Here is a 15,122-nt window from a genome sequence, read left to right on the forward strand (position 1 = left end):
ATTCTATATAAGATACTTTTTATCAATGCTAAAATTAATAGTGAATAATCTGATGACAATTTAACTCAAATTTGTTAAGCCTAAAGAAAATGCTGAGGGAAGTTACCTACTCATCTTGTTGCTTTGCTCTTTTATTCATTAATGTATATTTGGTACCATTAGTTCCACTCTGGGACTCCAGATCCTGGTGCTACAAACCTAATGTCAGAGGCAAATCTGACCATTTGTTGGTGTTCTCTTAATTTTTGATCCATGACAACACTTAATTCTATAGCAATGCCTTGTGTAGATCCAGACTAGGTCAATAAAATGTGGCCAGACCTCTCAAATTCTATAAATTCTCCCAGCGATATTAGGGAATGACCACTCTTTCTTGCCGACTGTATCACTATTCAAGTGTTTTAGTAACTCTAATTGTGATTGCTGTTACACCATTTACCAGGCACAGAAATCAGTTCATTGGCCTGTTACTGCTTGGAATGCTCCATCAAGTAAAAATCAAGAAAATCAAAGTTAAAACATTTTCTGTCTTACTACTAATACACATGCTGATTAAAAATGAAACATTAAATATCTGTCAAGAACATTCTACGTCCACCCACGCTGTAGACAGCGACAGTTCTCTCATGCTACGTAACTTCTGGTAGGCCTCATTTTTATTAAGCCATTATGTAGAAGTCTGTGAAATGCATCCTCTTCTCCTTGTTAACCAAAGATGATTAGCATTAATCTTACACTGCAGCTACATTTTGAATAAGCACAGAATAGTTTCCACAATTCCATGTCAATGCTTTGGATAGCATAGAGCAGCCTTCCAAGGGGAATTTCTTCAAAACTAGTAATGCTTTTTGGACGAGAGAAGTCTGCCAAGCCAGTTACCTGCTGGGTGGGTGGGTGTGCGTGCACACGAGCACATGGTGGGGGGAAAATTAGGAGGTAAGCAAAAAAAGCAGTACTCACTGATATAAGAAAAACTTTAACTCCCTGGTCCTCTGTATCCATGGCTGTGATCCGGATACTTTTCTCACTGGCTTTGTCAATCTGCATCTGAGCCCAAAGCTTGGTATTTAAGATTAACCTGAGACTCCCCTGAGTCCTCATCACTAGAGCCAACACAGAAGATTATTTAGGAGGAAAAAGACAAAACAGGAAACTCAAAACCAGCCAAGATGACCTTTTTTTTAAATAAGTGTCTGTAAGTCTCTTTACAAGGTATATCAGGTAAGGAAAAACTCTTAAAACAGGGGTCTTGTCATGACTGTTAATAAGATGACTGCAGGCTAATAAAGAGCATCAGACATGTTTAAAGATATTTAGACAATTAAACATGCCCAAAGTCTCATACATCACAGATCAAAGTCATTAATCACTGTTCACTGAGCTGAGCTGATAACCTCAGGCTAACACAAATTCCTGCCAATTTGAATGACTGCACTATTCAAAGAGACTGCTCTCACAAGTGCCCAGTCCCAAAGAGCACAGAGTTCAGATCTGAAGAACATTACTGTAATTTCTAGTCAAATATTCTAATTGCAAAATACAGTTTGCTTTTAGAGGAAAAAAAATCCAGAAGTAACTGGAACATATTGGTTACAATAAGAGGATCTGAAAAGATCCTCTCTATGGAGGATATAGTCATTAAATGAAGCAAAAGAAACGGTGCAAACTGCTTTCTGAGCTGCTGTAACTAAGATATAACCCAAAGTGGCTACTACTATCTGTGATGGAAGCATCCTGTGGCAGTAACGCAGACTATCATCCAGTAACTCACTTCCTACGGTTCCTCTTACCCAATCGAGACTGTAAAGTTCCATCATCTGTTGAAGCCATATCATTGAGTCTCAGAAGTCCTCGACCTCTTTCCACCCAAGACTGAGAGTTTTTATCAAAAACAAACAACTTGCACTGAATCTGTAACAAAAAACACCTCAATAGCGTAACAGCTGACTAAATCAATACCAAGAAACTATAAACGGAGGACAAGGCGGAGGGGTATATACCTCAGAGTTACATCAAAACCCTGCATGTTTTTCTTAAGTATATACTTAAGTTAATAAACATATTTAAGTTAATGAACAACTGCAATGAGAAAGAAATCACTGTTGAAATCAGAGAGCTTTGAATCATGACTGAATGTCCTTCTAAAAGATCACTAATTCAAACAAGTACCTGAACACAAACTCCTGAGTGTGGTTTTATGGTTTCTGCTAGGCAAGAAACCAGACTGCTTAGTCATGATAGCCCATTCTGAGCTAAAATAATCTGCACTAGTACAATAATTAAAGTACTTAAAGAATATTTAAGTAAACTAAATAAAATATTTATTTAAAATAGCTGTTTTGCAGAAGATAGAAGCTTTTGTGTGATTGCTTCAGGAAAGCATGCTTATGATTTGTAAAACAGCTGTCTAGATTGTCCAAGCTGTGAATTTTATTCAGAAAGAGGAAATTAAGAAGCAACAAAATAAGGATCTGAGCATAAATATCCACAGTTAGCATTTTAACACAAGAAAGCAGCACATTAGACATACTAGAGGACGGCCCGGTTGTAGAGAATCAGGTAGTATGCATCTGCTGGACGACAATATGAATCCTCACAAATGCAAAGCTTCTCTCTACTTCACCAGTTTCTTACCTGTAACACATTACTTTCAGCTTCCTCCCCAGTAATCACTTCTACCTTCGCCAGCAAACATTTCCTTGCTGTTGCTTTAGTATAGGCTGCTGCAGACTCTGCCAGTGATTCTGAAATATTATTAGCTGAACAACATTTTGAAAGTTTATTTTGAGAACAATTTGCATATAATGATTGAAGATTTATAAAGGTCTCACAAGTATACCAGAATTTAGAGAAATACAGTACAGAAGACAGACAGGAATAGAAGATTAGAAATAGATCTGAAGTTTAAAGCAGTCTGTCTGTCTTCAAGACTTGCTTTAAAAAGCACAGGAAGACTTAAAGGACAGGAGATAACTTACTGAAAATTTTGTCCCTACATACTTGCAATTTTTCTACATACAACTATGCAAGACCTTTGCTAGCACACGGACACATCCATATCTGTAGGTGTTTGAGCAGTACCGATACTGCTACCAGCTACACAGTTGCACCTACACATGTAAGGCATGATTCATTTTCCACTTTCACACTTGCTCACAAGCAGTTTGCTGGAGAAAATTCATAGCTGACAAAATTTCCAGAAAATCTTGCCGTTTGAAGAATCACAGAAGTCTAGAACTCAGCAGACAGTTCCTGGTTCAAACACTACATTTGGTGCACCCACACAACACAATATACATTTTACTCAGACACTGGAAGTATAGCAGAAAAGTTAAAAAATGGGTAGCCATATTTCTTCTAAAATAGGTCCAAGTAATAAAGTACCTTCTCTGTTAATTCCTGCTACTGTCATTCTGCTTAAGACAATCCCAGTACTGTAGAACGACAATGAAAATGCCAGCATAGCCTTATGTATTTAAGGACAACAGGACCAGAGGATCCATAGCATCCAACATGCCACCTCCCCACCCCAAGCCAGTACCTTTAAGTGTTGGTTACAGGGGACAATAAAGGCAACACAGAAGTTCTTACAAAGCGGTCAGATATTGAAAAAATGCAATCATTTAAACAAGGATTAACTACCATTCCTAAAAGTATATTTTGGTGTTCACCTTTCTCTGGTGTGGCTTCCTGAGATGATGATTCAGACCCAGACTCTGTAGCAGCATTCTCCTTATTACTCTCTGTACTACCATCATTTGATTTTGGTGGACTCTTTACAAAATAAGAGGAGGTAAACAGAAGAAAGCATACATATTAATTTTTGTTTTACAGAAAAAGACTATTGAGCAATTACTGGAGGAAGCCCCTAGTGTTTATAAACCATAAAATAGGAGAATCCCACAGATGACATTCTTCCATAGTAAAAACTACACTACTGCCCTGACCATGGAGTCAAATGCAGCTTGACCTAAAACTGAATTTCAACCCTGTGTTCAATGAACCAAAGCAATTTCAGCTACAGTTCAACTCAAGGCATACTTGGTTGAACTCCCAGCTCTATGGGTAGATAAATATGAATGCACAGTATTAATGCTTCCCTTTTGCACCAGCACAACAGTACAGCAACAGCAAGCAGTGAGGCACTAGAAATTATATCTTGGGATGGTACACATTAAGCACAGAATTTCCTGAATCATACCTCAGTACTGAGGTAGCTGTCATACTGTTTGAATCCATAACGCAAACTACTGAGAAAATTACTTACTAGGACTCGTTCACTCATGTTCTGTCCAAAAACAAACTTGTTGCTGGATGCATCTGCACTGTTTGTAGAGTTCTCTAGACTGGAGGGAAAACAAAGACAAAAACCCCAACCTTTCTTTAGTCAGAAAAATATCTATTTATCCTTTACTGATAAAATTCTTAAAACATGAGCAACTGTCACTGGCTTTAAAAATCAACTGCTGGCTTCCAAAGAAACAAAAGCAAGATTTAATTCAACTTGGTAACATGAGACAACACAAGAGCATGTGTTTTTGCAGAATGAGAATTCTCTCCAAGTAAGAGCAAGTGATTTTCCTCACTGTAAATATTTTACCTAGACACATCTAATTACATGTTGAAAAACGAAGAATGTTAGGTGAGGGCTAACTATTTAATCATATTACATACTGTTCTTAACAGTATTCTACTTGCATGGCAAACTCAAAGAGCTAGACAGTTAGTCTTAAGGCTTGCCTCTTAATACCAGCTAGGATTTATGATTTTCCTGTTTTTTTCCCTCCCCAGAAATAAGAGGTCAGTTTTCTCTGAAAGTCAGGAAAAGAATTAAAATACTTGCAATATCAGAACTGAAGCAAAGGTAGCAGGAAGCAGTAATACCTTTTATTAGACTAGCTGTGAAACTTTTTGGGGAGGCTATGACATTGCAATCAAATCTCAGCCCTCAACACCTTCCTTAGTGAATACACAGTTCTTCTGCAATAAGCATCCTCCTCCTATGCGGATTTCAACAGATTTTATAACCAATTTAGGAAGGGCAACAGCTATGCTACCTTTCTACAGATCCCACAGTAACTAGCAAGTCATTGTTCATCCACCTTCCCTTCAGGCATACCTTTCTAAAAGTCAAGTTTGACTAATATTCAAGTCAAAGAGGAAACAGTCAATGACTGACTGAGAAAAGAAACCAACATACTTCTGAAACAGGTGGAAGATGCTGGTATGTGTCCTAACAAGATGAGCCTCTGTGCTTGCTAGGAAAGGTTAAGAAGAAGAAAAAAAAAAAAAAAAAAAAGGAAAAAACAACCCCACCCCACACATAGAAAACCTAACTACTCATTATTCTCTTGAATGCCTGTTGACTGATCTGAGGATCAGCCCATTTTAGCCAGAAATGAAAGACACTGTCTGAACAGTTTAGTTCTGATGCTGCAGTTTAGAAAGAAATCTGAGGTATCTCATAGCGTGAGCAAAGATAACGCATCTTGCAAAATCACTTTTCTTCCTCTTTGGTACATTTGCCATCCGTACACACACTGAGTAAGCGGAAGAAGTATTATCTGTAACATGCCTGGCACACAAAGAAGGATCTCAAAGTTATTATGCAAACACTGTAGTAACACCCTTCTGAAGACTGTCATGCCCAAAAGCCTTAGCAACAGTATAAAGTTTATTGAATATATGTATGGATCTCTACATAGCTTATTTGCAAATGCCAAGGTCGAAAGTGTTTCAAAGGAACAGGACAGTAAGTTAGAGGCTCTATTATTGCCATTTCTTTGTAAAGTCACAGAGAGGGATGGCTATTAAGACAAAACTGTACCGAGAAAGCCAATTCCTTAGACCTTTCACTTGTAGGCATGAGTAGGAAGAAAACTTCCTGGAGACTTTCATACTATCACCAAAAAAAGACATCCAAAGCACACTGCCAAGATGATGCTATGAATTCATTTTGTAGGGGGGGGGATGGAGGAGTGGGGGAAAGTGCCCATGATTAGAGAGAAATAAAAGACAAAGAAAAATCTGAAGTCTATCACCTCATTCTTCAGAAGCCTTTGTTCACACTGACCCTGTATTAGCCTTGCATCCAGTAAAGGACAGAATCACAAATAATTTTGTACATAGACTAAGGAAAGCTGTCCTATAGGTTTCTCTGTGGTCTCACCTGGAACTGATGTATTGTAGAAAATAATTTGTTGCAGAAGGCGTGTCTGATGTTGGAAGGCCAGCATTCTGCACATCAGCAGTTTCATCACTTTCATCTCCTAGCTATAAAAATAAATAAATTTATTAGTTTTAACTACCAACCATAAAATTATTCTTTCCCAAGACAAAATTCCATCCACAAAATCTTTCTGCAATAAAACCACAGAAGTCTACGCCCCAGTATTACACTTCTTGGTCTTACACAGGAGGTACTAACAGTCTAACTCAATTACCCCATGCACAGGTTTGAATCCATGCTGCCCTATGTTTCTTCTTTTCCTGTTCTGCGAAATCTTTGTTGCAAGTGAGCATCTTAGGAATGCATTTCAACTTAATTCAGACCCAAATGGTAAAGAAAAAAAAAACATTTCACCACACTGAGTTTTAGATGCTGTCTATGACCATAGTAGCTGCTTTTACTTTTGAAAAGCTTCTTATACTAAACAGTAACATTCATTAAATGACTGGAAGACCAGTTTTACTAAGCCAATTGAATTGTGTTCACAGCTATTTTTGATATGTACATGGAAGCTTGAAACCATTGTATAATGGGATTAAAACAGCTTCATAAACATATCTGTATGCAATGCATATGCCAACAAATGATCTGTTCCACTGTTTCTTATCCTAACTTAAATTCACCAACTCTCAGTAAAGATAAACACGTTTACCTTAACTCTGTCTCTTAAGTTTTGCCCAAATACAAATGCTTGCTGTGCATTGAGCTCTGCCTTCTCACAGCTGTCATCATCTGAAGTGTTGTTAGATTCTTTTTTCTGACATTCTCTTGCCTAAAGAAAAAAATTGAAAACTTTAGCCTAGACTTTTAAGACCAATTTCTTTAAACAAAAATTCCTCTTAATTTCTGTCTGCAGAGCTTCTTTCTAGCCAGTCACTTCCCAGCCTGTCTTGTGCCAGGTGGCTTACTTTATCCCAGGTACAGGACTTTCCATTTTTTGATCTTGAGGAGATTTCTGCTGGCCCATTTTTCAAGCCTGCTCAGATCTCTCAACAACAACCCCCCCTCCCCCAAGAGGGGAAGTAGAACTGCTTATTCTTTGATATTTAGTGAGGGGAAAGTAGTTATGACATAAACCATCCTGAACTGTAGTATTGGGATTCAATAAAATTATGCTACTTTTCTTGACTTAGTAAAGGTAACATAGCATACTATTACAACAGTATGAAACCTACTACTGCTTCTAAAGTGTACTACCAGTGTGTGGATAGATAAGGGGGCCCATCGCTGATGAAACTGGACTCGCATTACAAAAACAAATGGATTCTACTGGGAGAATACTTGTTTTAAAATCTTTCATATTGAGTGTCCCTTGAATCCTGTTCAAACTCACCTTGTCTTCCGAGTCAGAACTTTTCAGTGCTGCATTACTTAGTGATTCTGATGTGGCTGCAGAATCTGGCGAGATATTTACACCATTGGTCCCACTGCTCAGGACTGCAATATGGAATGACAAGCTGACATTAATTTTGTAGACATTTAGAGTGTCCCAAAAGAAGCAAGTTTTCTATAGTAAATTGCATGCTGTTTTTTGTTTTTTTTAAGTCCACAAAACATTGTAACGCAAATCAGTGTTCGCATAGTACTCTGCAAGACTGTTTGTGACATAGATGCATAGGGACAGGAATTCAGCAATTCTTAGCAGAATCAGGACTCCAAAGGCAAAAAAACAAGTCAGTAAAATCTTACTTAGTCTGCATAAGCACTTCAAGGATTTCAATAGATACAACTTCAAGCAAAAAAACATGCACAAATATAATTGCCCCACTGTGCATGTCCAGCAGGGCTCCTCTTTGGACTAAACTATCTGCTTGCATACTAAAGTCTTGCTGAAAACTATATAAAATACAAAAAACTTATACCCCAATACTTAAGCCTTAATACTTAAGCTCTGTAGAATTCAATCTGTGCACACCTAGAAATCAAGCTAGTGATGTTTGGCTCTATGCCAGATTTGACTGCAGCTGAAGTTGTTCCTGTCCAAGTTCACCTAAACTTCAAAATAATGGAAGGCAGAGGGCTGGTGGGGTTGGGCTAGGGAATAGAAGTTTAGGAGACATGGACACTGAACAGGTTTTTTCTTTAAACTTCCAATCACACCTATTTCTATTAGCTATATTAAGTTCCATAACACCACAATAAGCATACCTACACACTCAAGCTAAGAATGAAGAGCCAAGCTCAAAGTCCCAGCTTCAACAAGGTCCCCAACCCAGAGGCACCTTCTAGTGACTCAGGCATTATATCACTTTGCAGCTAGCTAAGGTCTACCACCATTGCTCAACTGATCGACAGTAGCTTATTACATCATGGTCAAAGCTGTAATTTGAGATTGCCAATCTTAAATGTCTTTGTAATCTAAAAGACCCTTAAATGTCTTTTTATTCCAAAAATCAAGCATGGACTACACTAAAGTTCAGACCCTGGCAGTTTAAGACAGCAATTCCATATAAGCACTGAAGGTTTTGTTGTGTTATTTCTTTCATAACACAGATATACTTAACATTTAAGATATTTGTTTTTCCAGTTTTTTTCCTTTCAGAAAAGAAAGGCAGCTGCTGAGTAAAAACAGACTTCTGCGCTAAACAGATTTAGCATTTTTGTTCTGTCTGCAATATTCTGGAAAGCAAATGCATTATTTACCTATCTGCGAGAAAGCTTTTGGCTGTGGTGCCTGTAATACTGCTGGACGTAGCACACTCCGCTGCTGTTCCTTTGGTTTCTGACTTGGGAGACCTGCAAGCGGAAAGTCTTTTCAAGAGCTATAAGGCTTTAAAGTCGAAAAATTCAACTTCATCTAACCTTTTCTGCGTTTCCAATAGAACATATAATGGAACACTAGACATTTGAAAAGTTGGGTTTGTTTGCCCTTTCCTCCCCCCCCCCCCCCCATTACCAGGCCCCATCCTCATACCCCAAGAAAGAATTATTTCCCAAAGAGAGATGACAATTGTTTTGTTCCTAGCTTTAAAATAAAATTTTAAATATAATTTCTATCCTATCCACAAAAGCATATAAGGAAAATTTATGACAGTGACTCAGAAATAAAGGTCATAAAATGAAAGAAAAATGAACAGTATCAAAGCAACCCCATTTATTCACTGAAGTAATTCCCAGCTACACAACTCCCCCCAGCCTCATTTTCTACTTCCAGTGAAGTCAATTCCAGATAGTGGTAAATGACTTTTTCTTCCCCTCTTCATTCTTCATACAGTCAGATGTACTGACTCTTAGAACTAACTTGGCCTCTTTGGTTTGGTGTAGAAAGATAAGGCACTATAATTCTTTTAAATAGCTCTAATTCAGAAAGCCAATTGACCTTTAAAACAACCTAGTAAAAAATAAAAATAGAAAAAAAATCTTAAGATCAACTCTAGAAAGCTATGGAAATCCCCCAGATTTCAGATTTCTTCACTGAAAACCGGTGAACTCTGGATCTATTAAAATACTGCAATAGAAGTTACCCGTAGGAACTCTTGAATATTTTGTAACAAAAAAGCCACTCATTCAAAGTACAAGACAACAGCCAAAATATACACTGTCCTACGCCCAAATGTTCACACATCAACTTTTCATTAGAATGCAAGTCAAACTTGATAATTTGTTTTTTATAACTTATTATTTATTTGGATGAAAACTGTTCATTTGTGGGAAGAATAATGACTTCCACTAAAAAAAAAAACAGTTTTATTTCCTTATGGAGCTCCTATGGAGCTGTAATATTAATGTCCATCCCATGCTGGCTAGGTCTACATTAGCAAACGGAAAGCTCAACAGGAGAAAACTGTAGAGCAGAATAGGTTCAGAACCCGACATCTACGCTATATGCGGTGGCCAGGGAGAGGGGGAAGACGTGGGGCTGGACAACTGCTTCAGACTTAGCTCTAGTCTGGTGCCAGACTCGGGGCCCATTAACGGCTGGAACTTGTTCTGTGTGCTCCTGGAATGCATCTTTTGTTCCAGCTTGAGACTAAAGGAATTCATTCCAGGCGGTGCAGGACTACTTTAAGCAGTGAGCCAAAACATGCCAAGCAGAGACAACTGGGAGATTCATTACAGAAATGCATGACCGATCCAAACTAGAATTCTAATGTATCTATACACATTACACTGTGGATATGGACATAACCACTCTGGAGGATACAAGCTTTTTTCCTGCATAAACAGAAGCATTATCAATCTCCCATAACAGCAGTAGTTTGAAGAACCTCCTACATGACACAAGATGCTTGAAGTACCATAGTTCCTTTCTATTGCTGCTGAAAACATTGAGCTTACCTGCACTGGGTGCCTGACCATGGATAAGTATTGGTGGTTTCAGCCGGAATCCACTGCTCTTTTCCTCTAGAAGCAAAATCCAAAATTACAAGGACACAGATGAAACAAAGTACATACTTTCAGACAGCCATAAAATTGCTCTTGCCTTCCCCACTGTAACAACCCACAAACTCTATAAATACCCAGTGCAAAGTCATAAGAAACTTCCGAAGAGCAGATTTTCTTCTACCAAAAATAAGTCTAAAATTCCAGTGAACATTACAGCAAATATACAACACGAAGACAGAAACACAAGTTGTTGCAAGAAAGAAATGGAAAATTGTTGTTTGTGAAAATGTTCTGTGTTTCTCTAGAAAAACAGACTTCCTTCCATGAAAGGAAAAAGGGGGAAAAAAAAGAAAAAGAAATAGCAGCTTTAAGTAGGAAAAGGTAAAATCAAAAGCACGACTGAATGTGACGGCTGCCAACAAGCACCCAACTACTAATTATCAGAAATAAGTTAAACATAATAATTTTCTTTAATTACATTAGCTATGCTTTTATGTTAAAACGACCATAGAAATTCCTATGGTTGTACTCACTTATTGAAGGTCAGGCTTTTAGAAAAAATATTTTATTAAAAAGCTTTCATAAATCCAGAATTATTAGAAATTATTAAAAAATGAGTTCCCTAAGAACTTGCAGATGATTTCATCATCTTACAAGGTATACTGATGTTTTCATTAAGGAGCGTAACAGCTGTACTCAGGAAGAAAAAACAACTGATGGTCTCAGCACCTTACCACATAGTTTAACTATGTTCGGTGCGCTCTTGGAGCACATTATTCAAGCATAAGATAACAATGTGCTATACAAGGATAACAGAGCAAGGGTGATTAACAAAATAAGCAGCACTGTGAACACAGGAACTAACTGCATGCAAGATTCTACAGTTCCAGTCGCATCGTTGAACTGATTTGAGATATCTAAAAAAAGCAGCATCTAAAGCAGGTATCTGAAAGTTTCCCTGAAGTTTTATCTTGCAGTTTAGAGGTGGGAATAGGGTCAGCTTGGATAGTCCTCCACCCCTACTCCCAAAGTTAGGGCTGTTGTTATTTTAATAGCACCCAGCAAGCATGAAAGCAAGCAATTAAGTGAACAACACTGCAATTGCAAGATGAGAATCACCGTTTTCATTCTCCCACTTAGAGGCTTACTTCTAAAATATCATGCAATAGTCTGTTTCGGTTTGTGACAGACTGACAGCAGTTTGCTGAGAAAAAGCAGAAAAATGAGGAAGCTCACCTGGTTCCGAGTCAGAATTGCCTGTAGAAGTTTCACAGAAGCTTGATGGCATAAAGACGTTGTTCTTTGTTACTGCAGTCAAGGAAAAAGAAAAAGCTGTGTATGTTGTTTAATCTCATTATAAACTCCCTTCCTCTGATATATTACAGCTGCAAAGAGAAAGTGATTTTTCTGGGTGTGTGTTTTTTTTTTTCTTTCCTTCTTAAACTAAAAATAGTATTACAGTCACAAAAGCAAACAGCTTATTGCCAAAAATTTTTGTTTCTCCTAAAACAGAGAAAGGGCAAATTTCACTTCTTCAGGAGGCAAAATACACACAGGATTCCTGGTTTAATTCTATCTGAATTAGGAATTAAAGAGATGTTAGAATGTGCCATATAATTACAAAATACATATTTCAAAAGGCCTCTGCAGAGAGGCTAGAAAGCAGTGTAGCAAATGCTAAATGCTGGAAACCAACACTTGGGCTTCACAAGAGGCCTATGACTGACAGCACAGTTTGTGCTAAGAGCAAGATAACTCGTGTGCACTAGCTTCTACACCTCAACAAGCCTTGTAATGTATCCAGCCCACTTGAGCCCTTACTTAGCAGCCAGCTCAAGCGATCGCCTTTAAGCTTAAAAACCCCCACACCACTCATGTCAGGTAGGAAATGCACCCAACCATACCAACCGCAAACAACTGCTCAGACACGTCCCATTCAAAAATAAATAAATTGCGCTTCTAACGCAACTTTCCCTCAGATCTCAATTATCCTGGAAGAAATAAGAACATCAAATGGTAGAAGTGAATCTCAACTGAAGACCCATTATCACCACAGAAACTGTCCTACAAAAGGAGCAAAACCTAGAAACAGAATCAAAACTGGTAATCCAGGGGTGGAGGGTATATGTACAGAAGTATGCCAGTCCTCCCCAAGCCCAAGCAGCAGAAACTTAAAGTGGAGAAGGTAAGAAGTAGGCGAGCTCTTCCAGAGCCAGTACACACCAGACCCAGAATTGGCTGCCTACAGAAATATAGTTTTGCTGACAGAGGAGTAAGGCCATCTTACCAACAGAACTAGAACTTACAAAAAAGCTGTAAAAGTTAGCCCACCTCACATGAGACTGTGCGGGTTGCTTCTAAGAAGTGATACAAAACAGAGTGGTCCCAAAGGAAGGATGAATCATCTGTATGAAAAGAATTCTCTGGCTCTTTAAGGGCTTGGTTTCACAAGGAATTTTGCCACAATTTTCCATGCAATATTATATACAACATAATCCCACAGAGAAAATGTAAAGAGGTCTGGAAAGGGAAAGATTTTCTGGAAGCTGCACCCATTCATCAGCAATACTCAAAAAAGCCTTTATGAAAGTTGTCATTACAATAGTTTGTCACTGCATGACAACAACGTGCATCAGAAGAGAACCCAGTGTCAAACAGGGAAGAAGTGACCATACCCAAAATACATTAGTCAAGCAGAGGCTGAGAATCAGTGGTGATTATGGGGAAACTATGAATAGAAATTACAAAAGTATTTACAGACTGTAAGTTACAGACTATAATTGAAAAGCAGAAAGTATGTAGATAAAAAAACCCCACAAACCTACTTTATTCTTTTGTGGGGACAGTGTTCTTCTTCTAAGAATGACCAGAAAGCAGGAGCAGTTCCACTGTGCCACTGAAACTGGTTTTCACTTAACAGGACTGCACCTTAAAGCCAGCTAAGTTACAGGTCAAAAAAAATCTAGATCTCGAGGGAGGGAATTCTGCCCCTGACTAACACTGGAAAAATGAAATGAGAATACTGTGCCTATAAGCAATCAGCAACTCCATTCTTAATTCCATAGTGACTTACGTATTTAAAATTAAAAGAGAGCAAAACACCTAGTTCTATACCTTTTTGGCCATGCTTCCCAAATGTGCTTCTTGCTAGAGAAATATTTTGCACTGCTCTCTCCTCTACTGTTGCTTCTAGCCTCCTTTCCCAACTGAGATGGCAGAAATGAAGGACCAAAGTCCCCAAACCCACCCCCAAACACTGACGTATCTTAACTAAAATAATCCTCAGCTAAAACTAAAGATTTCCTATCATGTATGAAGAGAGAAGGTATAGATTTTAGAGGCAGTTCCTGTGGGCAAATACAGATGACACATCACCATTACAGGGTATATGAATTGCAACAATTTATCCCTGCACTTCCCAGTGATTTTGCTGTTGTCTTGACCCTATATGCCCTCAACCAGACTGACCACAGAGGTTTCACCATCTCCGCAATACATCAGGTGAGAATGTTGCTGAAATGCACTGGATTCTCTCTGCTTTGAAAGAAATGGAAAAAGAAGAGAACAACAATAAAAAAACACCCCAAACCATAAGCATGACCTAAAACATGACTCCTTGGAAGAGTTGCCTGGCAGTAGAGCACCTAGAAAAGCTAGCATTTATATAATTAGTTAAGAAGTGACCTGATCACAGCAGGGCAAGGAATTTTCTAAATTCTTCAGTTTAACAGCATAAGATTAAAAGCTGAAACTACAAAGTTGATATATCAACTTATAAATAATTAAAAATATTAAAAAATACATCAACTCTTTTGGGCTTGACTGAATTTGATAACACAGACCATAGAAAAAGTCAGACTACGTGGTCTTTTAAGGCAAAACACAACAGACAGTAATGAGGGTGCTGGCATGACTGGGAAGAAAAAAAGGAGAAAAAGGAAACCCACCTCTCCCATATACTAATATCGTAATAATTAATATTTACCTGACTGGGAAGGAGGGAACTGAGTTAAAGATGAAGTTCTCTCACGCTTTACAGGTGGACAGTAGCTTCCATCCTCTCGATCAGATTCTACAGAAAAGAGTAATTAGAGAAAACGCACAAAATCCTGGAGAGACACGCACTAGCGCTTTTTAATCTTATGGTCAAATTTCTTACCATCTCCATCTTCTGGACTTGATCCATCTGCTGATCTCTGAAATCAGATGACAATGATGAAACGATAATCACATCCTGAACAATATTTCAATCTCTTTGGATACATTCAAATGCTCTAATCACCACTTCGGAGACTTTTTCTTTAGTGTCAATGATACATATTCAAGGCAAAGCAGTATTCTTATGAATTAAATATAGCCATACTGAATTTTACCTAGAGACTCTTAAATGTAAGATGAATTCAAATCATTTCAGTTACAAATAAGATACCTAAGAGTATCTAAAAATTCATATCCAAGAACTAACATCTTTATTACACACTATTCAATTATTACAGTTCCCTGTATTTTGAAAACTTGAAAAATAACAAATTTCAAATTTTGCTTCAGTTAAAAAAAAATCACAGAA

General features: G+C 37.9%; 1 protein-coding gene across 6 annotated transcripts in view; it reads right to left on the reverse strand.

Annotated features, from left to right (window-relative positions):
• The window catches only part of RANBP3 (RAN binding protein 3), a 45,245-nt gene that overhangs the window by 3,573 nt on the left and 26,550 nt on the right, over positions 1–15,122 (reverse strand). For 2 of the 6 annotated variants that reach the window (XM_067313029.1, XM_067313031.1), the window contains 13 exons: positions 14,715–14,751; positions 14,541–14,627; positions 11,792–11,863; positions 10,508–10,573; positions 8,873–8,965; positions 7,563–7,666; positions 6,882–7,001; positions 6,170–6,273; positions 4,268–4,346; positions 3,672–3,774; positions 2,635–2,759; positions 1,791–1,911; positions 961–1,103 (listed from right to left, as the gene is read on the reverse strand). In XM_067313029.1, the coding sequence (XP_067169130.1) occupies positions 961–1,103; positions 1,791–1,911; positions 2,635–2,759; positions 3,672–3,774; positions 4,268–4,346; positions 6,170–6,273; positions 6,882–7,001; positions 7,563–7,666; positions 8,873–8,965; positions 10,508–10,573; positions 11,792–11,863; positions 14,541–14,627; positions 14,715–14,751 (1,254 nt within the window). Of the gene's footprint in view, positions 1–960; positions 1,104–1,790; positions 1,912–2,634; positions 2,760–3,671; positions 3,775–4,267; positions 4,347–6,169; positions 6,274–6,881; positions 7,002–7,562; positions 7,667–8,872; positions 8,966–10,507; positions 10,574–11,791; positions 11,888–12,459; positions 14,017–14,540; positions 14,628–14,714; positions 14,752–15,122 lie in introns of those variants that run through there. The other 4 variants (XM_067313027.1, XM_067313030.1, XM_067313028.1 and 1 more) reach the window with 3 other exon arrangements.

Source organism: Apteryx mantelli, chromosome 30 (assembly GCF_036417845.1).
Source record: "Apteryx mantelli isolate bAptMan1 chromosome 30, bAptMan1.hap1, whole genome shotgun sequence".
NCBI classification, from domain to species: domain Eukaryota; kingdom Metazoa; phylum Chordata; class Aves; order Apterygiformes; family Apterygidae; genus Apteryx; species Apteryx mantelli.